Source organism: Cetorhinus maximus, chromosome 19, assembly GCF_964194155.1.
Source record: "Cetorhinus maximus chromosome 19, sCetMax3.hap1.1, whole genome shotgun sequence".
Classification (NCBI taxonomy): domain Eukaryota; kingdom Metazoa; phylum Chordata; class Chondrichthyes; order Lamniformes; family Cetorhinidae; genus Cetorhinus; species Cetorhinus maximus.
In genome coordinates, this window is record NC_135897.1 from 36574910 (window position 1) to 36600920 (window position 26011).

The following is a 26011-nucleotide window of genomic DNA, read 5'->3' on the forward strand; positions in this document are numbered from 1 at the left end:
GTGACCAATGCTGAAACCTTTAATGACAGCAAGAGCATTTCTACCTTTAAAAGCAAAAAAAAGTCAAGGCTGTCTCAGATATTCACCTCGCATCCCTGTAGTTGCAGGTTTTGGATCCCAATATTAGTCCAATTTCAGATGTAGCCAGATGATCTGAATTGACTCTTTTATTCTGATTGGAAAATTAAGAAGCTCTTAGCAGCAATAAAATATGTTGCCAGTGCAGAGAGGATTATATCATCAACAGTGACTTTGGAATGAGGTTTTCCTTGATATTCCTTAGTAAAGTCAGAGCATATTGAACAATGAAGTAATCTTATGCTTAGTAATACAAAACTTGAGTATTGCTGAAGAAGGACTGTTGCAGTTTGGCAATGCAATTAAAGACGCCACTAAACAAGTAACAAATCTCTCCGACTATGTACTCTCAGAAAGCGAGGAGTTTGTTCTTGTGTATGGTTTCACTTTTGGTGTGCCTTCATCCCAAATCAAATGGGAAGAGGTATCTGCTGCATTCAAACTCTGCTATTCCCAACTATCCTGCCACAAATCAGCATCCACTGAAGATGCTGAATCTTTAAAAGCGTGCCTAGCTGATCTAGTGCATGCATATTGCAGGATTCCGAATGACCAGTCCGATTTTCACATGCAACGCAAATGTCTTACAGCGTTGTGTGGCCTTAAGACCAACCTGACATACACATCAGTAAACCTGACGAAGGGACGGGAATAGTCATCCTTAACAAGTGTGACTATATCAACGAAATGCTCACCATTCTTAATGACGGGTCCAAATTCATATCCATCGGACCTGCTGCTCAACATGACCGGTCAGTCTTCCTCAAAAGTAAACTGAGAAAATGCTGGACTTGTGTAAGAGCGGTAAGTTGACACATGATATATATGACAAGGTTCACCCTCACAGTTCGCTGCATCCGCGCATGTATGGGCTTCCCAAGACACAAAAGTGATGTCCCTTTATGCCCCATTTTATCCAAGGCTGGTTCTTCACACCATGAATTGGCCAAATGGTTGGGTATGTTGTTACAACCAGTCTTGAACAAGTTTTCCACATGCATGGTGAAGGTTTCCTTCACATTTGCAAAGACTATACAGGACTTGCATATCAATGGCAACAGTGTGTCCATATGCTCATTTGACATTTCTAGCCTATTCACAAATGTTCCACTTAAGGAAGCCATAGAAGATGTAGTCCCAACACCGTTGCGTGAATCAATATTCATTGAGCTTATGAACTTGGCAACTCGTGCCGTTGAGTTCAGCTTCAATGCCACCATGCATGCTCAAATAGATGCTGTTGCCATGGGATCCCCTCTAGGCCCATCTCTCATAAACATCTTTGTTGGGTTCCATGAGAAAGATGCCTTTGATGGAATGACACCTAACCTCCTGCCCCTTGCATATTTCCGATATGTGGATGATACATTTGCTATATTCAAATCTGTAGCAGAGTGTAATAATTTTCTTGCATGTCATCACTCACCTTCGGGAAGAGCAGTCAGGGAGGTGAACCTGCAGAAGATACAGGGAGCAGGAGAAAATAAAGACAGCCCAGGAAGCGCGGCCTATATCACTCACCTTCGAGAAGAGTGATCGGAGAGGCGGACCTGTCAGCTGCTCGGAACCAGCCCATGCTGGATTCGAAAGGAGGGTAAAAAAACAAATTGTGATATCACAGGAAAGAAGCAATTTGATTGGTTGGAGAAGAAGCTAGCTGTTTGGTGAGTATTTAGTAAGTGTTTAAGGTTTATGCAATCCCTAAGGTTTAAATTAAGGTAGCAACTGTACTTTTGATAAGGTTTATTAAGTAGGGCAAAGCAATATAAAGTTAACAGAAGTAAACCAAAAGCAAAATAAATAAATGTAAAAGTAGTAAATTGAAGCCATGGCAGGACAGCTCAGTCGTGTGGAATGCATGCCCTGTAATGAGTGGGAAGTCGTGGACGCTCACGATATCCTAGATGACCACATGTGCAGGAAGTGTCACCAGCTACAGAACCTCGAGCTCTGGGTTTCAGAGCTAGAGCGGCAGCTGGAGTCACAGTGGCGCATCCGGGAGGCTGAGAGCTACGTGGATAGCACGTTCAGAGAGGTGGTCACACCACAGCTTAGGAGCCTGGAGGTAGAACGGGAATGGGTGACCGCCAGGCAGGACAAGAAAACTGGGCAGGTAGTCTAGGAGTTCCCTGGAGTACCGCTCACAAATCAGTTTCCGTTTTGCAAGCTGGTGAGGGCACTGGTTCCTCAGAGAAGTGCAGTCAGAGCCAAATTTGTGGCACCACAAGCAGCTCAGCTGTACTGGAGGGAAGGAAGAAAGGAAGAGCTTTAGTGATAGGGGTTTCGTTAGTTAGGGGAAGAGACAGGCATTACTGTGGCAATAGACATGACTCCAGGATGGCATGTTGCCTTCCTGGTGCCAGGGTCAAGGATGTAACGGAGCAGCTGCAGGACATTCTTCTAGGGGAAGGTGATCAGCCAGAGGTCATGGTTGGCACCAATGACTTAGGTAGGAAAAGGGATGAAGTCCTGAAAGCAGACTTTAGGGAGCTAGAAAGGAGATTGAAAAGTAGGACCTCTAAAGCAGTAATCTCAGAATTACTCCCAGTCCCACTTGCAAGTGACTATAGAAATAGGAGAATTAAGCGATTAAACACTTGGCTGGAAAGCTGGTGTAGGAGGGAGGGTATCAGGTATCTGGGGCATTGGGACCGGTTCTGGGGAAGGTGGGACCTGTACAAGCTGGACGGTCTACATCGGAACAGGATTGGGATGAATATCCTCGCAGGGAGATTTGTTAGTGCCATTGGGCAGGGGTGGTGGTTTAAACTAGATTGGCAGGGGGATGAGACCTGAAGGCAAAGTCAGAGCAGGGAACGGGAGATGGAGAACTGGTGTGGCTCTGAAAAACAGAAGCAGCACAGGCTAAAATGTGTACAGCACAGGAATTTGGCAGTGTTAAAAGGTATACATGTAAATGCAAGGAGTATAGCAAATAAAGTCGATGAGCTGAGGACACACGGCAGCATGATATCGTTGCTATAACGGAAACTTACGGAAGGGCAAAAATGGCAGCTCAACATCCCTGGGCATAGAGTTTTCAGACAGGATAGGGAGGGGGATAAAAAAGGTGGGGGTGTAGCATTATTGTGAGGAGGGATGATATACTAAGTGAGGCATATAATGAGGCCATATGGGTTGAGCTCAGAGATAAAAAAGGCGCAGCCACACTGCTATGAGCGTACTATGGACTCCCAAATAATGGAAGAGAGTTAGAAGAGCAAATATGTAGGCAGATTTCTGAGTGCACAAACAATAGGGTAGTAATAGTTGGGGACTTCAACTACCCTAATATCAATTGGGATACGAACAGTGTGAAGGGCACAGAGGGCACAACATTCTTGAACTGCATTCAAGAGAACTATTTTAGCCAGCACGTAACAACTAGAGGGGGTACAATTCTAGATTTAGTCTTAGGAAAGGAAGCTGGACAAGTGGATGAAGTAGCAGTGGGCGACCATTTTGGAGATAATGACCATAATACAGTTAGATTTAGCATCATTATGGAAAAGGACAAAGATAGAACAGGAGTGAAAGTTCTAAATTGGGGGCAGACAAATTTTACGAAGCTCAGAGGGGAGCTGGTGAGAGTGGACTGAATTGAGCTATTAGAAAGGAAAACAGTGTCAAACCACTGGGAGGCATTCAAAAGTGAGATTCTACACGCACGGTGTAGACATGTTCCCACAAAAAAAGGGCAGTATTGACAAATCTAGAGCCCATTGGTTGTCTAGAAGCTTACAGGCCAAGATAAAGCAGAAAAAGAAAGCTTATGAGTGTCACAAATGACTTAACACTGTAGAGAGCCTAGAGGAGTATAGAAAGTACAGAGGTGAAGTAAAAATGGAAATTAGGAAAGCAAAGAGAGATTACAAAAAAACATTGGCAGGTAAAAGTCAAAGAAAACCCAAATGTTTTGCCAGTACATTGAGAGCAAGAGAATAACTAATGAAAGGGTAGGGCCTATCAGAGATGTAAATAGTAACTTGTGCTTTGATGCTGAAGATGTGGACAGGATTCTCAATGAGTACTTTGTCTCCGTCTTCACAAAAGAGAGGGATGATGCAGACATTCTAGTTAATGAGGAGGAGTGTGAAACATTCGATACAATAAGGATAGCGAGAGAGGAAGTACTGGAGGTACTGACATCTTGAAGGTAGATAAGTCACCAGGACCAGACAGATTGTATCCCAGGCTGTTGAAGGAAGCTATGGAAGAAATAGTGGATGCTCTGCAGATCATTTTCTAATCCTCACTAGATAGAGGTGAGGTACCAGGGGACTGGAGGGCTGCAAATGTTGTAACATTATTTAAAAAGGGTGCAAGGGATAGGTGAAAAAAATTATAGACCCGTCAGTCCTGTTAAGTTCCAATAGTTGTTTAGAACTGAAGGCCAAAACCAAGACAGACTCCTTCAGGCAGAGTTTTATTGTTTGTCATAAAACTCTCCACCCACAGAACTAGTCTCAGCTGTTATCCCTTTTATACAACCAAATGGGTATTTATTTAAACAACCTAATAATTAGCGATTCAACTTCTTTAACTGTTTCCTTCCCTAACAGATTCCCCGCTTCTTAAAAGAAAGTAACCCTGCGTCAAAAAAAATGGTAATAACAAACGTGAATATATATTTTTCCATCAATAAATTGATCTTATTCCCCTCCTTAAAAAAACACAAATGTATTTTTTTTCTTAAAGAAAGGATCTCTAGTAACTTCTTGGAGCTCACTCCTCTTTTGGTGAAGCAGTCATATAATTGGTAGCTGCTATCAATCCATTTGATCTTGGCAATCTCATTCTCGAGCATTTGTTTTAAGCTTGCAATGTCAATTCGTGATCTCTTCTCGTTAACGCACTTTGTAGAATGGACATTTTCCCAAAGTGACTTGTTATCAATAAGACATTCGATAGGTACTGTTCCCGAATACCTTTTTCCACTTACAACTTCAGTCAGTATCTTTGATATGAAGAATGCCATATCTACTGCCTCAACAAGGGTGAGAGTCTCCGCTGCTAACGTACTTTTTACAACTCTTCGTATCTTTTTGGATTCCCATGCCAAAGGGCAGCATTTGCCCTTTCCCCCCCACCCCCATGAGAAATATTATAAATCCACCCCCGCACTCGAAAATCCAAAACATGGATTTGCTTAAGATGCATCACTGAACACAATCAGTTTCATTTTTCTAACATCACCCAAAGATGGGAATTTCAAAACGCATTGCTCCATTTTTAATTTTGTCAATGTTTTGTTTACCCGAGCAATTTCTTCAACCTTGGGATCATTCATTTTATAGCTCAATTCCAAAACATCAAAACTGGCGTCTGGCCTGGTTTGTTTGCCTAGCCAATTGAGTTGCCCAATTCGCCTGCTGAGTTCCTCTTTTACTGTTTCAGAAGCCACTGTATCTTTCTGGGAGGCCCTGCCAGGACTAATTGCAATGAGATTGACATTCTTTAAATAGGATTGCTAATGTAAAAGGACATGTGATCCTCTCTGCCTGATTTCCAATCCAAATGTATTAAACGCACCAGAAGCCTGACTTTCAATTTTAAATTCCGTTCTGACCCATTAACAACAACTGTTCCAAATTTGCTACTACCACCCACAAAAATATCATCTACATGCATCATAAAAGTGGCTGCAAGTTTCCCTCCATGGTGCCAATAAAACATTGCCAGATCTGCTTCCAACTGAAGACAGCTCAACTTTAACAAAATCGACCTCACTGAGAAATACCAAACTCTGGAGGCATCATTTAAACTGTATACACATTTATTTAGCATCCAGAGTGTCCCTTCTGCATTTGGCGCCTCTTTTGATGGACAGAGAAGTTGATGTCCTTGCAAAAAAGCAGCTTTAATATCAAAGGACCTACATTCCCAAGCTAATAGAGCTAAAAAGATCTTTAACATAGCTTTCCCTGCTGTAGGTAAATCTACTTTTATATCCCAGTACCCAATTTTTCTTCAAACCCTCGTGCCAGTAGCCTGGCTTTAACTTTATAAGTCCCATCAGGAAGCACCTTTTCTGTGCATATCCATCTACGAGACAGAACTGGTTGTCCCCTATCTGACATCGTATACCCCAAATTCTTTCCAACTATGTAGTTCTTGCTGTTTGGCATCTTTATTAATTTATCATCTAATTTATTTGAAGCTACTAAGACTTCTCGATCACATGGGCTTCTCCTCCTTGAAGCGTTACCAGTTTGTGCCATATTCCTTGATCTTGTTAAGCTACGCCTTATATCCTGCCTTCTATCATGCTCCAGACTGTTACTGTTTGATCTCCCTCTCACATTTATAGATGTTCTTTCAACAGTTCGCGATCTCTTTCTAGAAGCATGTTCACTCCCAGACTCACTGTCTGAACTGATATTGTGTTTCCGTGCCTTCCATTTTTGTACTTCATGTTACCAATCCATAGGCCTAACCTCCTGTCCTTTATCCTGTACATTTAACCAGTTTTTATGTTTTCCAGTGGCCTTCCCCGCTCTACCTACAATTGTCACATCCTGCCATTGACTGGCCCCTTCTGGCAAGTATGTAACTTTAGTACCAGCTTTTCAGCAGGTGTCCTCTGAGCCAAATCATCTCATCACCTTCGTCCAAATTACTGTCTCCACCTTCAGATACCCTATCAACTTCAGCTACTTGGTCTTCATAACCATGCAACATATGGGTATGAGAAGCACATGGTCCCTCATCTCTTCCTACACTTTCCGACCCTGCAAATTTGTAGTCTGCGCCAACTAACCTTGATGAGTGTACCCGAATAGTCTGGTTCCCATGTTGTAAAATGATTGTTCTACCATCTTTACCTATAATCTTTCCCGGGCCTTTCCACTCATTATGTCCTTCTCTCTTATAGTATACCGTGTCTCCCTGATTGAAAATCGTTTCCCATGGTCGTACATTATGTCTTAGAACTCACCAAATTCTTTCTGAAACTTCCGCTTTAAGGAATGCTCTTCTACTCACGTGCAGTGCGTTTAAATGCTCAGAAAAGGTAGAGCTAATCATAGTTCCCTCCCAAGCTGGGGGATAATCACTCAGGACTGAAGGAATTTTTGGGTTTCTACCAAAAACTAACCGATATGGACTGTAACCCCCGACCATCTGCAGAATTCTAGGCATCGACAGCCCATGCTAGAGTTGATGTTAATTTACAGCTTGGTCTATCCGCCAATATTTTACGTAGCAGCTCATCTATAACCACGTGATTCCTTTCACACACTCCATTACTAAAAGGCCTTTCAGCTGCAGTATTCATAACTATGATATTCATGTTTTGCACATCTCCCGGAGCTCGTCATTAGCAAATACCCCCCCCCATTATCTGTGAGGAATTTTGCGGCTGGTCCCAATCCGGTCTCTATCCACTTCTCCATTACCTGATCCACAATTATTTTCTTTTCTTTACTGTATATGATTGTCGACTGGCTAAACCTTGTTGCCAAATCTATGAAATGTAAAATAAAGTGTTCTTTTCTTTATCCCACACCAAATCCATTGCCACGACTTAATTGAAATCCCTCGCTAAAGGTAGACTCACTACCGGCCATGACGGTGTCCTTCTGTATTTCTTACATACATCACATCTATTGCTTATCTCCGCTAAGTTTAGCGTACTCTCCATCCTTTATTATGTGTCCCGTAGCAAAATTTTTATTCTTTGCAAAGAAGGGTGGGCAAACCGCTGATGCAGTTTTAACACAATTTGCTTTTTGTCTTCCAAACTCCTATCCCCTGACACTAATAACATTTCTTTAATCTCCTTAGTAGAAAAGTTAGGTGTCATTGAAGGAATACCGTATTGTCCAGAATAGGTAATTTGTAAATCCACAGATTTTCCAAAAACAATGGTGTTGTAATTGTCCATGTCCAGCTTCATTTGCGCTTTCTTCATCGATGGTCTGCTCAACAGTAATGGTATTTCGCTGGACACTACATCTGTGCTGTAGAAATGATTGACTTCAACTATCCTACAGGGAATCACTACCGTTTTTAAAGATTTTAGGGTATTATCATCCCTAAATCTAAAACTCTCAAATTCTTTAACCTTATCCCGGTCCTTGTCATTTAAGGAGTCTAGGTAGCATTTTAACCAGTCTATTCCACAGACCGTAGACATGCATCCATTATCTAGTGCCACACAGTTGAAGAACTCTGCAACCAAGACATCCATCACTGGGCTGAAACTTTTTGTAATGGATACAATGCCCTCTCTTTGGTCAATATCTTCAACTTCTTCTGAGTCTTCTGTCTCATGTTTAATTTCAAACACATTATATCATTTAGGACAGTTCATCGTGGAACAGTATTTTGAATTGCATCTAGAACTCCGATTGACCACACCCTGGACATTTCTGGGGCTCATTCTTTTGTCGTAAATCCCGGATTCTTTTCTCCTGTCATAATTGTCCAAGGTGTTTCTGTCCCCATTATTTCTAGTTACAAATCTCTTTTCATACTGATGCCTGCGTCCAGTTTCTAAATGATCTTGCCTTCCCATTAACATCATATCCTCCATTTTCTGTCTTACCGCCAAATGGCTCATTTGCGCCATGAATGCTGCCGGAAAGGAATGTTTTCCTAGGAATTTTGTTTAAGAGCATCTGTTCTAGCAGTATGTGTTTTTCTGCAAACTTAACTCCCGTTAGAACTAGAAGCCTGTCCATATTCGATGCTCTGGCACAGTCTAGTAACTTGAACGCCAGCACTGATTGCAAAAGTTCCATCTAGAAATTCCCCAATCTGGCATATAGGCTACTGAATTCCATTATGTAATCTTCTATGGAATTTTCTTCCAACTTTCTAAATTTGTCAAAATCAGACCATGCTTCGTAAGCACTTAATAAATCGTCTTTTTGATAGATCTTATCCATAAAATCTAATAAAGTTTCCAAACCTTCATCTGTGTCCAAATGCTCAGACTCCAACTCAGAAAATACTTTGCATCTTACTTTGCATTCACATGGTAGCGAAAGTGCCAAAGCCATCCCCTGTTTTTCCTTTGGCAAGGACATAACCCGTATCCATATGGTTACTTCATTTTTCCATTGATCATATGGTTGATGCTCAGAAAACATCCATGGGTGATCATACCCCGACACACTACATTTTAATTCAGCCTTTTAAAAAATTTTTTTTTTTTTTTTTTGAGTGACTTGAAACTACTCAGCTCTTAAAGTTAACTCCAAATAGTCTTTTGTACAAAGAAAGCTTAGTTTCCAATGTTCTTACTTACAAGCAGGAACCATTCTCTGCTCCCATTGTTATAAGTTCCAATAATTGTTTAGAAATGAAGACCAAAACCAATACAGAGTTTTATTGTTTGTCATAAATCTCTCCACCCACAGAACTAGTCTCAGCTGTTATCCCTTTTATACAAACAAATGGGTACTTAGTTCAACAACCTAATAATTAACAATTGAACTTCTTCAACTGTTTCCTTCCCTAACAAGTCTGACTTCAGTGGTGGGCGATTTTTGGAATCAATTAAGAGAGACAGGATAAATAGTCACTTAGAAAGGCACAGGTTGATCAGGGACAGTCAGTATGGTTTTGTTAGGGGAAGATCGTGACTTACTAACTTAATATAATTTTTTGAGGAAGTAACAAGGAGGTTTGATGATGGTGGTGCAGTGGATGTTGTCTACATGGATTTTAATAAGGCATTTGACAAGGTCCCACATGGCAGACTGGTCAGAAAAGTGATGTCCCATGGGATACAGGGGAAGATGGTGAGTTGAATCCAAAATTGACTTAGTGACAGGAAACAAAGGGTCGATGGATGTTTTTGCAAATGGAAAACAGTTTCCAGTGGTGTTCCACAGGGGGGCCCTTGCTGTTTGTTGTACATATTAATGATTTGGGCATAAATGTGGATGGTATGATTGGGAAATTTGCAGATGACACAAAAATTGGCCGTGTAGTTGATAGTAAAGAGGATAGCTGTTGTCTCCAGAATATCAATGGTTTGGTTGAGTGGGCAGAAAAGTTGCAAATTGAATTCAATCCTGAAAAGTGATGGGTAATGCATTTGGGCAGGGCAAACAAAGCAACGAATACTCAATAAGCGGGAGGACATTGAGAGGGGCTGAGGAAGCATGAGTCTTTTGAGTGCATGTCCACGGCTCCCTGAAGGTGGCAGACAGGTGGATAAGGTGGTAAAGAAAGCATATAGAATGCTTTCCTTTACTGGACGAGGTATTGAATACAAAAGCAGGCATGTAATGATGGAATTGTATAAAATGCTGGTTAGGCCACAGCTGGAATTGTTTACACAGTTCTGGTCACCACATTACAGGAAGGCCATAATTGCTCTGGAGAGAGTACAGAGAAATTTACAAGAATGTTGCCAGGGCTTGAAAATTGCAGCTATGAGGAAAGATTGGGTAGGCTAGGGTTGTTTTCTTTAGAACAGAGGAGGCTGAGGGGTGACCTAATTGAGGTGTACAAAATTATGAGGGGCCTAGATAGGGTATACAGTAAAGAGTTGTTTCCTCTAGCTGAGGGGTCAATTACCAGGGTGCATAGATTTAAGGTGATTGGTAGAAGGATTAGAGGAGAACATGAGGAAACATTTTTTCACACAGAGGGTGGTGGGAGTCTGGAACTCACTGCCTAAATCGATGGTTTAGGCTGAAACACTCAACTCATTTAAAAGGTACTTGGATCTGCATCTGAAATGCTGTAACCTGCAAGGCTATGGACCAGGTGCTGGAAAGTGGGTTTAAAATGAGCAGCTAGTTTATTTTTCATCATTTTTCTGGCTGGCACAGACATGATGGGTTGATTGGACCCTTTCTCTGCCACAACCTTTCTATGGTTCTAATGGTCTCCATCCTGCACTCAAATTCACCTTTGAAATGGAGCAGTCAAATGAACTCCCCTTTCCTTGATGTACTAGTTGAGAAATCTGCCAGGGGGTTCTCTACCACGGTCTACTGCAAACCTACCTTCACTGATCAATATATGTGTTGCGATTCTAACAGTTCCACACACCATCAGATTGGTCTTATTGGCAACCTCGTAAATAGGGCCCAAGCCATTTGTTCACCATAAATGTGGATGGTATGATTGGGAAATTTGCAGATGACACAAAAATTGGCCGTGTAGTTGATAGTAAAGATAGCAAGCTTGATGCTGAAATCGGATACATCAAAGACATCCTGCAAGATAATGACTACTCTGATCAGATCATTTTGCGCTGTATATCGCGCTAACTCATGAACGGGCCAAAGGCCATCGCTTTCAGCTCTGAAAAATGCCCAGTCTACCTCAGAGTACCCTGGAAGGGCAAGGTATCTCAAAAATTTGAACAACAGGTGAAGCTAGCTGTTTTACGCTGCTACTATGCAGTGGCAACATGAGTGGTATTCGCCACTAACAGGATGCTGCCATCAAGCCAAAAAAAGAGTAATGTAGTTTGTGAGTTTCAGTGCCAGTGTGACAATAGGTATGTAGCCTGTACGCCCCAAAGACTGGCGGATCATATCAAACAGCATGTCCCTTCCTCTGTTTGCAACGGGCAAAGTACAGACCGTACCCAACCAGCCCATACTTGCAAAACTCAAAACAGTGTCTAACATTAGATGTAATTCTACGATTGGGCAACAATTGCTAAATAATCCTCGGTGTGCTAAGAATTATGCTGACAACCAATTTTAAGATTGTCAGTTGGGCTCACAATGTGACGCATTTGCGGGTACTGGAATCTACATATATTGATACACTGGGCCCTGTTCTTTGCAGACAGAAAGAACATTTACACACATTGTGCCTGTTTCAACTAAACAAAATAAATGACAGCCATTTGCTGACTCATTCCTTAGAGCAATGCCTTGCCCAGAGCTGCCTGGTTTAAATTTCAAACAAACAATGCTTGGCAGTTAACTGTCATTCACCATTAACTGGTGCATTCTCCATGGCAACGCCTCTACCAGAGTCCACTTGCCAACCAAATCAGCACTCTCTTTTCATACAGTATAAAGTTGTTACTTCCCTTGATAATGGTTTTCTTGCGATTGTCCTGATGAGTGCAAGATGAAAAGCTTTAACAAAATGTCTTATTTCAGCAATATTCAACTCTTATGCTTATAGAAAAGTGAACTGCATTTAAATAGCATCCTTCCTGTCCTCAGTATGTCCCAAAGCACTTCATAGCACACAAATTACTTTTGAAGACTTTAGGGAGAATTTTCTCCCCGTCAGGCGGGCCAGTTGGGAGCAGGGGCAGAGCCTATCGCTGCCCTCGATTGCCTGCGTACCGCCATTTTATGTGGGAGGGCCAAGTAAGGCCCTCCCGGCATGACACATGCCCGGTAGTGCTCAGTGCTACCTGTGCAGGCCGGGGGAGGTGGGGGGCCACAGAGCTGTCTCAGGAACATTAACTTCAGTTTTAAAGTTTACAATAAAGGAAGTTGAAAATTATTTACACATGTTCCCTCATGTGACAGAGTCACATGAGCTGGGACATGTTTAGGAATTGTTTGAAATTTTTAAATTAATTTAATAAACCCTTCATGAAACCTCATCCCGCCCGTGGATGAGGTTTCATGAAAAATGCGAAGGCCGCCTGGGCTCTTTGTCTGCTCGCCAACGTTAAGGTTGGACGGGCAGCCCTGTCCAATTGGTTAATTTGATTAGTAATGGCCTTAACAGCCCTTTGACAGTTCGGCGAGCGCACAGCCAACTCTGGTGCGTTTTACTTGTCGGTGTGTGGGGCCGGCCTTGCACGCCGAACAGAAGATTTCTGGCCTTTATGTTGACAAATTTTGCAATCGACAAACAGAGTCTAACATAAATTAATCTATTTTGATGCTGTCACAAGTGGGACCCAGTATAATTTGCTCTTCAGATAATTCTAAGGAAACTCCTACATCCCCACCTGATCAGGTGGTACATGTGATAATGCAGCACTTCCTCAGTACTTCCTTGGAATGCCAGCATGGATTGTGTGCTCAAGGCTTAAAAGAGGGCTAGAACCTACAACCTTCTGACTCAGGAGAGGAGAATGCTACAACTGAACCAAATTATCACAACAACGCAAATTATAGGCAATCCCTGTCAGGAAGTTAAAGACACTGAAAGAAAGGAAAAAAAATTAAACACTTGATAGAATACTCAGTCAACTCCTTTCTCCTCTCAAGAGAAGGACAACAGTAATGGGGGAAAAGAGTGAGAAATGGTGAGGGAAGAAAAAAAAAAGAGGACCAGGGAGGAGAATCTCTCAAAGATCAGTTGCCCAGGGCCTACTTGAATGCTCTGCAGAGGAGTGGGGAGGAGGTTTATTGGGCCAGGGTGAAATCCCATGCACAGTGGAGGGGGATACCAAGGATGAAATAGTGAATAGGGGGATGCAGAAAGGGTCTGAAATGCTGGTCAGTGGAGATAATGGAAAATGCTCAGAGTGCACAAAGGGAAGCAAGGTCCTACAAAAAGGGGGTGTTTGGACAAGTTGGTATGACATTCAGTGGGGTGGAAAGTAGCCATTTTGCTGGTCTATAGCAGAAGGCAGAAGATTTGAATTGTTGCAGTGTCTGGGGGAAGGTAAAGATAGAATTACTGATAAATGGATGGATGGAGTGACGTAATTCAAGAAAAGCTATGAAAAAGGTGTAGCAGCCATGAAATGAAGGGGTGAGTGATGGGCTAGGCAGATAGTTGGGGTAATGAATAATTGAACAAGTGAACACAAAGATTCCTAATTGTGCAGTTAATGGGAAGAAGCAGGAAGCAGAACAAATTGGGAAGCAGACAGCTGGGGTGAGTATAGGGCGTCTTCTGGGATTGCCATTAAAGTGAGCTAACGGGCTTGTATATTGAACATTTCAAATTCACATTTGACCTTGAACACTTGCCTCCTTACCCATAACAATAGAGCTGCTGCCAAGTGTTCACTGAGACAAGAGAAATATCAAATGAATTGCATTGTAGTCTAGTTTATGCTGATCATTATCTCCCCGAGCTGATCAGACATTCTGTTACTATTTGTGTCAGCTGATCTCAATGCCCATCGCACTGAATAGGGGATACTTTGTGATTTCAATCACTTCAAACCAACAGATACTCTATGTTTCAAAAGGCTGCTGCAGTAGTAACGTCAGTGTATATTAGAGCATAGCTCCTCATATTTCTCAATGTGTACATTTAATGGTACAGATTTCTAGAACAATCTTGATCACTTTGAGACTTCACATCATCACAAATTGCTGAGAAAGATAGGTTGATAAAGAATCTGTCCGCTGTTGCTACTTCCTCTTTACACTGATTAGACAAACAAAGGAAATTTTTCATGGTTCCAATCCAAACCATTTATTCAAATATATCACACTTATTCCTATAATACTATTCTGGATCCTTTACTCACCTGATACAGTGTGAAAGATGCTTGGCCAATACTGACCACTGTCTCTCTTCAACCACACACGTATTGTTCTGCAGAAAGAGCCAAGGACATTAGTAAATAGTAAATGGGAGATTCTCACGAAGATGTACATTCCTATTAGAATGGAACATGGATTAATAACCCTTTCTTGAAAAATAAGCTTCAATCATTATAAATTGAATCCACTGGCCTCAGTTAGCTCTCATTTTCCCTCTTATCTTTTAGGGGGAAAAGGACTGGAGAGTTCTTCTACATTAAGCAATTTACAGTGTTCTGAACTGCAGGGAAAACTATTAGAATTTTTAACTAGGACATGGGTGTCAGGTCATTAAGATTGGAATTTCATACTTAATATGTGGCACACATCTATGTAAGCTTAATTGCACAAGAGATATATTTCTTCTGCCTTAATCCTTGCACTTTAATTTTAACAGCAATGCATTTAACTTAATTACAGGAAAACAGTGGGCACAGTCCTGAAAATTCATAGCAGCCGTGTGTTGGCATAGCTTGTCGTAGAGAGAGAGTGCAAGCATATGAGACAATAAGTGCAACCCAGCCAAGAGACAGGAGCACCATGAGAACTGACGGCTTCACAAAATTCTCTTGAGTTTTAAGCAGGCTAAAAACAAAGTTATTGTAAAGAGTCTAAAAACATTCGTTCCCCATTCTATACAAATATTTCAATGAGATCACATTTGTTTCCAAATTAGCCAGGTTCACATTTTTCCAGAAATAATTTTGATGACCAATTAAGGGCCAAGTTGGTTAAACAAAAATTATTACCTTCAATCTTATTGAACATTCTCAGCAAGACTACCATGAAAGGTCAATAAAAGTCAAAAAACAAACAACCTTGACATATTTATAATCAACTATAAGCAGTATTTATTTTTAAAGGTTGTAAATTGTTTGAGTGCAGTTCTAGCATGGTCATTTTGGCTATTACAACTTATTTTTAAATTCAGCTCAATATATGGTTTTGTTGACAATTTTTTCCACAAAATTGGAGAAACAAAGATAAATCTAGGATAAAAACTTCAGTTACATTCAGAGCTACTACCGTGATCCTTAAAGAGCAGTGAATATTTGTAAAACATTTCTTCTACTTGAAGCTAAGAGATTTCAGTAATTTTAGCATCTTCTAAATTATGAAGCAAAACCACAACACAGGCCTATATAGGGTTTCCCACTCTCGAAAAAGCCAAATTCATTGATTATTAAACCCATAGACTAATCATTTAATAAGGCACAAAGCAGAACCACCAAAAACAAGTAACCAAGATATAAAACATTTTGTAACCCCTAAATATTCAGTAATGGCTGCTTCAAGGTCAGGGAATCTTTTTGTTAAAACTTAAATGAAGCAGGATATTTTAACATCTGGGCATCCAGTTGCAAGTAATCTTTGATCTTGGCTTGAGGTATTATACAACAGACAAAAGATAACACACCAGAGTCGGTAATGTTTGACAACTCAGAACTTCAGGAAACTTTCATTGTCTTTAATAATGTCTGAGATATATTCACACTGGAAAGGCTATTTATTCATTCAACAAACATGCAGCTCCACAGAATTTTAAAAAACCAACTTGTATTTACACAGTGCCTTTAACATGATAAAAGAAATGCCCAAGGCACTTCATGGGATTATAATAAAACCAAATGTGTTACTGAGGCACATATGAAGGTATCAAGGCACAAAACCAAAAGTTTGGTCAAAATAGCAGGTTTTAAGGGCCACCTTAATAAAACAAAGAGACTTGGAGGGGCAGAGAGGTTTAGGGAGGAAATTCCAGAGCTTAGAGCCTAGGCAGCTGAAGCCACGACTGCCAATGGTGCAGCGATTAAAATCAGGATGTGCTCAAGATGCCAGAATCAGAGAAGCGCAGATATCTCAGAGGGTTGTGGAGCTGGAGGAGATCACAATGATAGGGAGGAGCGAGGCTGGTGGGGGGTGGATTTGAAAACAAGGATGAGAATTTTAAGAAGCAGCTTCGTTTAACCATGAATCCAAGTAGGTCAGCAAGCAGGGAAGTGATAGGTAAACAGGACTTGGTGCGAGTTAGGATGCAGGCAGCAATTTTAGATTACCTGAAGTATGTGGAGGGTAGAATGTGGGTGGGCTGGTGAGGAATGCATTGGAGTAGTTAAATCTAGAGGTAACCAAGGTAGGAATTAGGTTTTCAGCAGCAGATGAACCGAGGCAGGGCAAAGTCTGGCAATGTTACAGAAGTGGAAATAGGTGGTCTTAGTGATGGCACAGATGTGCTTAGGAGCCCATCTCAGGGTCAAATATGACACTAAGGTTGCAAACATTCTGGTTCATCCTCACATCCTCAGATAGCTACCAGGGAGAGGGATGGAAAGGGATGGTGAGCAGGGGAGCAGATTTTACAAAGATTTAATCAAACTTTATCTTAATTCTTGAAATTATCTAACTTTTTTTTGGCAGGTTTACTCCACATTTGAAAGGTTCCGTTTTGCACACTCTTTTTCAAAACGCTTAAATCATCTTTTGAAATGTTTGAGTGACCATGTGGAAGCCACAGTGTATCCTGAACGCTTGAAATATTTTGACAGTTTGGACACTCTTCAGTACAGTATGAACTGTTTAAAGGACATTCATGTTAACACCACAGTAAGGAAATGGTGTTAACACGTGTGTCCTTTAAACAGTTCATACTGTACTGAAGAGTGTCCAAACTGTCAAAATATTTCAAGAGTTCAGGATACACTGTGGCTTCCACATGGCCACTCAAGCATTTCAAAAGATGATTTAAGCGTTTTGAAAAAGTATGTAAAAAAAAAAGAACCTTTCAAATGTGGCGGAGTAAACCTGCCAAAAAAAGTTAGATAATTTCAAGACTGAAGTTTAATTATAAATCTTTGTTAAATATCATAGCGCCCGTTAAACCAGCTTCCGTGGTGCTTTAATCTTTAAGATTTAAAAAAGGGGCAGCATTTTCCTATAAGTGTAAACAAGAAACGCTCGTGATGCAATGCCATCTCGGTGGCAAAAATGATACCATAACTCTCTTCTCAAAGCACTCCCCCTCCCTCCGGGAAACAGCTGTTTTGCGAAATGTGATGTTCTTTTCAAAATTATGGATCAGATTTTGATAAGATTTTTTTTGACCATAAACCTTGCTCAATCTACCCGTTAGTCAAACTTTAGTACATCTATTCTAGGCTCAGGAAGCATGTCTTTCAGGCCATGAAAAAGCGCATACAGTCGATAAAAAAAAACATAAAACAAATATGAGAAGGATTAACTATATTTTCGCCATAAAAAGCGGTTTCTTACAAAAGTACCCCATCCACATTTGTTCACAGGACCCTGACGAGCTGAAAGCCTTAAATCACTAATTGTGACACCGACTTCAGGAAGGGATGAACCAACATGTAAACAAACCTGAAAGCTGCTTCACCAAAGCGAAGTCCCTACAGGGACCGAGTCAATTACACAAAGAAATCCCCCACTACTGAAACACACACACACAAACAAACCCACATCCAATTTTGTTACAAGAGTTGCAGTTTCCAACATTTGCTATAATTTTTTGGGGGGGGGAGAAACATTGTATTCCAGTCTCATACGTGAAGAAAGACCAATTGATTCCCCGTGATTAGGAGTAACCCTGGCAGGGCTCCTTTATACCTGTCCTCGCTCACTGTGATCACCCCGTCTTCCTTGGGAATGAGGACGGCCGCGTTCACCGTGTCCTGGTGCCCTTCGATTTTGCTCAGCAGGACCGGGCGGCTCGTTTGCATCCGGGAGTGGATTTCTGCCGCCATCTTTCTGCTTTTTAGAAAGCAATCAGCTGACAGGCTCCGTTTCACTTTGTATTTACCGTATTCACTGAAATAGAGGCTGTTGGGACACGGCAACTGCAAGGGTTGTGCTCAGATGATTGGCAGCTCACTTCCGGCAACAGATATGTTATTTCCGAAATAAGCATTTGGTATGGTCCGAAAAAGTTTTAAATAAGTTTAACATAGTCACATCCCAACTATTATGGACACATTTTCCAAAAAAAAAACTTTCAATGTTCCATCTATCCATTTTCTCCCCATCACCACTCCATAGGGTTTGAAATTATTTTCAAGCAATTTATGTTGCAAAAATGGTGTTGCAAAAATCAGGACGCGTTATTTTTGATAATACGGGAATTGTACTTATTGTCTAACATAATAAAAATAAAAATTCACAGATGCAACAATGGAGGTTGCCAACCTGCCAGGGTTGGGCTGGAGTCTCCAGGAATTGAAGATCCCCCACTATTAACATGGTGACCATTGACCAGAAACTGAACTGGACAAGCCATATAAATACTGTGGCTACAATAACAGGTCAGAGGCTTGGAATCCTGTGGTAAGTAACTTACCTCTTGACTCCCCAAAACCTGTCCACCATCTACAAGACACGAGTTGGGAGTGTGATGGAATACTCTCCACTTGCCTGGATGAGTGCAAATTCAACAACACTCAAGAAGCTTGACACCATCCAGGACAAAGCAGCCTATTTGATTGGCACCCCATCCACAAACATTCACTCCTTCCACCACCAAAATACTGTGACCGCAGTGTGTACTACCTATAAGATGCACTGCAGGAACTCACCAAGGCTCCTTAGACAGCACCTCATGGCTGCTACCATCTAGAAGGACAAGGGTAGCAGACACATTGGAACATCACCACATGGAAATTCCCCTCCAAATCACTCCCCATCCTGACTTGGAACTATATCACCGTTCCTTCAATGTCGCTGGGTCAAAATCCTGGAACTCCCTTCCTAACAGCACTGTGGGTGTACCTATACCACATAGATTACAGCGGTTCAAGAAGACTGCTCACCATCAGCTTCTCAAGGGCAATTAGCGATGGGCAATAAATGCTGGCCCAGCCAGTGAAGACAACATCCCAAGAATGAATTTTTTAAAATCCATCTCCAGGACATTGCTGAGTGCAACCCTGAAGAAAAATCAATGGGACATTTAAAAGGATATTTTTTTAATCATTGTCTTTTGATATTCCCTTTACCAGACATAAAAATATCGAAAATGGGGGGAGACAAGGCTGTTTGGCTGACAGCAAACATCATTCAACTGGTTAATGAGTCTTTTTGCATTCCTATTGGCGTAGGCAATTTGTTACAAGGATGGATATTTAGGCTGAATAATGGCTGGAGTGTGGGGGCAAGTCATGTAGTGAAACCTCCAAGAATACATTTAATCACAGTTGGCAACCCTAACAACAGGGCATTATCTAATGTGCAAACCATTTCTTATTTAAATGCTTATTTTGAATTGACTTCCCAGGGAAGTGTTAATCTGTCACAATGATAGAGTATCTGAGTGACATAATTACATTTCCCTCACACATGTTGACATGTTTCAAAGCGGATACTTTCATTGTGTTATATGGTCATCAACCACCTAGGAGGAGCATTTCCCCAGATCGTCATAGAAAATAGTTGTGCATTATCATAGCACAAAAATTCTATCCACCACTGCAAAAAATGTATTTGTGTATACTTCTCTGTGTTACCCCTAATATAATACAAATAATGCATACTGCTTTAGATTTAGTCATGACAAGTTTATGTCCCACTGCATTCACATTGTAATTGCTTCTTTTTATGTCATACTCATGTATGGCACAATGTGGTTCACAGTTGGTTGCAGCCCACAATATAACTTGAGTACAGTTGTCTGTGCTTTGCCCTCTATAGTTTCAGGTCCCAGATTAGTGGTGAAATGCAACAAAATGAATAGGCAACTAAATATCCTGGAGACTGTAATGAGATTCATAGGGCACTGGCACCAGAGCCTTGGAAAGAGTTGGATGGCCTCCACTTAAACCAGGCTAGGACCAGTGTCCTGGAGAATTGAATAGCTAAGGCTTTAAACTAAAGAGAATTGGGTGTATGGGTGTGGTGGGGGACGGTGTCAAAGAACTGTCATATTTTCCCTAATATTACTGTGAGATACTTTAAAGCAGGCTTATATTTGTGTGTGTGTATGGTTGTGTGTGCACGTGTGGCTAATTTAATTAAACTAATGACAGTTAGACTTATCAAAGGAGTTAGGTGTAAAACAGGCATTTGAAATGGAGATGAGTAAAGCTAGGGTGAGATCAGCAGATACAGTGTGAACTGTAAATTTGCCTTTTTAGATAAGTGGAGAAGTGTTTGATTTTCAAAGGGACATGGAAAATGTTTACAACTGACAAGATAAATAAGGCAAAGTGATTACGTTGATTTTTCCCAAAAGTGCTGGGCCATAATAACATGAAAGATTTTTATATTCTGGGAAAAGTAACATCTAAAGGGCAAGTTGAAACAATGAGATTTACAGATCAAAAGGGAGAACTATATTTAAAGTAGATCATAAGGCTGTGTGAGTGTGGCTGTGTAAGATCTTGAAAGGTGACTGTGTGAAACGGAATTGAGGAAAAAGCCTCTAGCCACCCTGCAGAAGTTTGTTGTTGCAGTAACCAAAGTTGTGGTAAGAGCCTTAGGAATACTTTTGCTCAGTGGGTGCTTGTGGTAATATTGCTGGATTACTTTATAAATTTGGAATCTATTTGGACTGTTGCCTTAAAGGGAGTGTATAATTGGGAACAAAAAAAAAAATAGCTGGAAAAACTCAGCAGGTCTGACAGCATCTACGGAGAGGAATACAGTTAACATTTCGAGTCGTATTGTCTCTTCATCAGAACTAAGGAAACATAGAAATGTGGTGAAATATAAGCTGATTGAGTGGGGTGGGACAGGTAGACCCCCCTCAACCAGCTTATATTTCACCTCATTTCTATTTTTCCTTAGTTCTGATGAAGAGTCATACGGACTCGAAACATTAACTGTATTCCTCTCTGCAGATGCTGTCAGACCCTGCTGAGTTTTTCCAGCTATTTTTGTTTTTGTTTCAGATTTCCAGCATCCACAGTATTTTGCTTTTATCTTTTAGTATAGTTGGGAATCTGGTTAAGTAGAAATTTTGGGAACTGTTAGAATTGTGGAATTGTAATCTTCGGTGTGTTTAAGTTTTTTCTTCTTTTGTTAATAAATGTTTTAATTTAATCTTTAAAAATTCTAAAGGTGGTAGTGGACTCATTACTTCTGACTTCAGTGCATAAGCCTTCTCATAATAAATACAAATTGCAAAATCATTGTGATAGCATGGCTAAGTTCCTCCAATGGATTTGGTCAGCCTGGCAAATACCATCTGCCATATCATAACAGCGGGGGGAAGGATGGATGAGAATTGAGTGAGAGGAGGTTTATAAATCCAAAGAGAAAAGCTAAGGCCATAGAGCAGTGTAGCAATTAGGTTAAAGGTAAGCAGAGTATAACAGGAAGGGACAGAAGGGGAGAAATTTGTTCATAGATCAGCACATCTAATGGTGTGATACAGGCTTAAATAAATTCCCTGGAGCGAGAGAGCAGGCCGTGCTATAGCCACTACCTAGACAGCACATGTGGTTTTCTTTAATAATATCAGTGAAGAAAGCCATGAAGATCCTGGATGTAGTGACTGCAGTCCTGCCTGCCCCAGGAAATTGGCGTAAGTCCACAAAACCACTATGCAAATAAATTTCTTCCACCAGAAAGTTTAGCAATATTTGTGCTTCAGTGAATAAGATCAATCATGGAAAGATGGTTAAAAAAATAAAATTAAAGGCACTTTATTTGAATGTATGAAATATTTGTAACAAGATGAATGAACTAATGGCACAAGTCAAGTTAAAGGATTTGATCTACTAGCCAAAACAATGGCATGGTTGCTTGGTGACCAAGGTTGGGAACTAAATATTCCAGAGTACTTGGCATTTCAAAAAGACAGGCAAAATGGAAAAGAAAAGGAAGGTGGAGTAGCCTTGATAATAAAGGATGACATAAGACAGTAATGAGAAAGGACCTGGGCTCAGAAGAAGTAGAATCAGTACAGCCAGGGGGGGAAGAATAGCAAGGGAAAGAAAACATTGAAGGAGAGTAGTTTATAGGTTGCCTAACAGTGGTTATACTCTTGAACAAAATATTAATCATGAAATAAAAGGAGTTTATAAAAAAGGTAATGCAATAATTGTGGTGGATGTTAATTTTCATATAGACTGAACAAACCAAATTAGCCAAAGTAGTTTGGGAGATGAGTTCTTGAGAATTCATTTGAGACAGTTTCCTAGAATATTTCATCATGGAACCAACAAGGGAACAAGTTATGTACAATTAGACAGGGTTAATTGGTAAACTCATACTAAGAGATCCTTTGGGTAAAAGTGATTGTAATATGACAGAAATTATCATTGAGTATGAGAGTGATGTAATTAAGCCTGAACTTAGGCTCTTAAATTTAATTAAAGACAATCACATAGATATGAGATATATAGGCAAGTTGGCTAATATAGATTGTGAAATTAGATTAATAGGTATGGTGGATAGCAATGTTGAACATTTAAAGAAATATTTTATAATTCTCAATGATTATACATTCCGTTGAGAAATAAAAATTCATGAGAAATGGGAATAGCCTTGGTTAACTAAAGTGGTTAGGGATTTTATTAGGTGAAAAGAAGAGGCTCTTAAGAAAAGTAGTAGTCCTGAAGATTGGGAGAATTTTAGAAAGCAGTGAAGGATGACCAAAAGAAAATGATAGAGAAGAACAATATGAGAGTAAACTAGCAAGTAATATAAAAACAGATTGTAAGAGCTTCTACAAATACATAAAAAGAAAAGGCATAGCAACAGTAAATGTGGGACCCTTAAAGGTCCAGACAGGAGAAATTATGATGGGGAATAAGAAAATGACAGAGATGTTAAACATATGTTTCGTACCTGTCTTCATAATAGAAGACACTAAAAATATATTAGAAAGAATGGCGAACCAATAGTCTAACGAGAGTGAGGAACTAAAAGTTTATTAATACCATTAAAGAAAAAGTACTAGAGCAGTTAATGGGACTAAAGCCAACAAATGACCTAGATCCCAAAATTCTCAAAGCTGTGACTACAGAGATAGTGGATGCATTGGATATTATCTTACAAAATTCCCAAGATTCTGGAACAGCCCCAGTTGATTAGAAGATGGCAAATGTAACACCACTGTTCAAGAAAGTAGATGGAGAAAATAGGGAACTACAGGCCAGTTAACCTGACATCAGACATTGAGAAAATGCTGGAATCCATTATAACAAAAGTGGCAACAAAGCACCTGGAAAATCCATAATATGATTGAGCTGAGTCAACATGGTTCTACAAAAGAAATATCATGTTTAGCAAAACTATTAGAGTTTTTGCATAACTAGCAGAGTAGTTAAAAGAGAACCAGTGGATGGAGTATATTTGGATTTTCAAAAGGCATTTTAAAAGGTGCCACATAAAAGCTTGTCATAAAAGATAAAGGCTGATGGAGTTGGAGTAATTTGGATTGAGGGCACGGATAGAATGGATAGAGGATTGGATAAATTACAGAAAACAGAGAGTAGAAATAAATTTGGCAGGCTGTTACTGATGGATTGCCACAGGGATCAGTTCTTGGGCCTTAGCTATTTAAAATCTATGTTAATAACTTGGATGAAGGGCAGAATATAATGTATCCAAGGTTGCTGACAATATAAAGCTAGGTAGGACAGTAAACTGTAAGGAGGACAAGGAGTCTGCAAATGGCTATAGACAGGTTAAGTAATTGGGCAAGAAGGTGTTAGATAGAGCATAATGGGGGGAAATAGGGGGGTGCTATTCAATTCAGCTGGAAGAATGGGAAAGAAAAATATTTTTAAATGGTGCAAAATGATTAAATGTTGGTGTTCAGAGAGATTTAGGTGTCCTTGTACACAAAACATGCAGTTACAGCAAGCAATTAGGAAGGCAAACGGTATGTTGGCCTTTATTGGGAAGAGGGTTGGACACAAGAGAAAGGAAGTCTTGCTGCAAATTATAGAGGACTTTGGTGAGACTACACCTAGAACACAGTATGCTGTTTTGGCCCATATCTAAGCCTTAGAGCCCTGGCTGGAGGTTTAGAACACGGGAGTCACAGTCTCAGGATCGGAGGTAGGCCTCTGATCTTAGATGATGAAAAATCTCTTCCGTCAGAGAGTTCTCCGGAATTCCCTACCTAGGGGGCTATGATGCTTAGTCAAGGAGCATAGTATACACGGCAGAGGTCAATAAGGGATTTGAGGGATATAGGGATCAAGTGGAAAACTGGAGTTGATGCAGAACACTCACAATCTTATTGAATGATGGAGCAGACCCATGGAGAAGCATGGCCTACTCCTGCTCCTATTTCTCATATTCTTATGTTCTCATGAAACACTTAGGTATACCTACACATTTCAGAAACTTTATATATGTAGGAATAAACTACTAGAGCTGAGGACTCACGTGCATGTTAATAAGTGCAAGATATTAATGCAAGTATTTAATTAATCCTGCACTTGTATTTCTATGCAATCACACGAGAGCTAGGCTTTTTATATCTGTCCACATTCAATATTACATGTGGATATGTATATGATAGAAGTATGACTATGAATTGATAATACTCCACTTGAAGTGCTCCACTTCTTTTCCATACAATTTGAGGTTGAACTCCATGAGAAATTAATTTTTTTTATTATTCATTTACAGGATGTGGACATCACTGTTCCCATGCATCTGCTGTCCTTGTCCTTCTAGATAGTAGCGGCCATGGGTTTGGAAGGTGCTGCCGAGGGAGCCTTGGTGAGTTACTGCAGAGCATCTTGTAGATGGTACACACTGCTGCTACTGTGCATCGGTGGTGGAGAGAGTGAATGTTTGTGGATGGGATGCCAATCAAGCATCACCTGGATGGTGTCAAGCTTCTTGAGTGTTGTTGGAGCTGCACCCATGCAGGCAAATGATGTGGAGCACTATATTAACACAATAGATGAGAAAGGCTCTAAGATGATTTGTCTGAGGATTCTAAGGAATGCAGAGAATGTCTAATCACAGTTTCCTCCTTTTGTTATCTGGATGGCATGTCTATAGCAATTCTAGAGTTACATTGCTTCATGATAGCAGTGTTCTGTACCTTTGTGAGCTATTATAAAAGGTTATATTCAACTGTGAAAAATTGGCAACAACAATCATTTTTCACAAGGGCTTTTTGTCCTTTCCTTTCATTGAGAAGTTGAATGGGAAGGTTTTTGTGTGAAATGCTCATTTTAATTTTGTTTGTGCTGTTACCTTCCTAGTTCAGACAATAATATTGTGAATATCAGATCCTATTTATACATGTACACATTCTGATGCACTTCTTTATCTATAGATATGTCTTCTTAGTTTGACCAAGTAAGTATTGCTTTGTAGGCAGCCTGCTTATTAGAAAACACAACCTTTACTTTGTCAGGTTTTCATATTTCCAGAGACTGGTTAATACATTCATAGATTCTATTTTCCAGACAATTTTTTCACTATAGTTCTGGAAGGGGCTTTAATTTTGTTATGGATTTTTCTCATCTTTCCTTGAAGTCTTGGACAATTTTCTTTCTTTATGTTCCTTATACCAA

The 26011-nt window shown here is 40.3% G+C and overlaps 1 protein-coding gene across 1 annotated transcript in view; it reads right to left on the bottom strand.

The window, feature by feature from the left end:
• Positions 1-18357, bottom strand: part of wdfy1 (WD repeat and FYVE domain containing 1) — a 75422-nt gene extending 57065 nt beyond the window's left edge. Inside the window, exons 1-2 of the mRNA XM_078563724.1 lie at positions 18138-18357; positions 14459-14526 (exon numbers count right to left, since the gene is read on the bottom strand). Of these exons, the coding sequence (XP_078419850.1) occupies positions 14459-14526; positions 18138-18274 (205 nt within the window). The 5' untranslated portion in view covers positions 18275-18357. The remainder of the gene's footprint in view (positions 1-14458; positions 14527-18137) is intronic.
• Positions 18358-26011: the final 7654 nt, after the last annotated feature.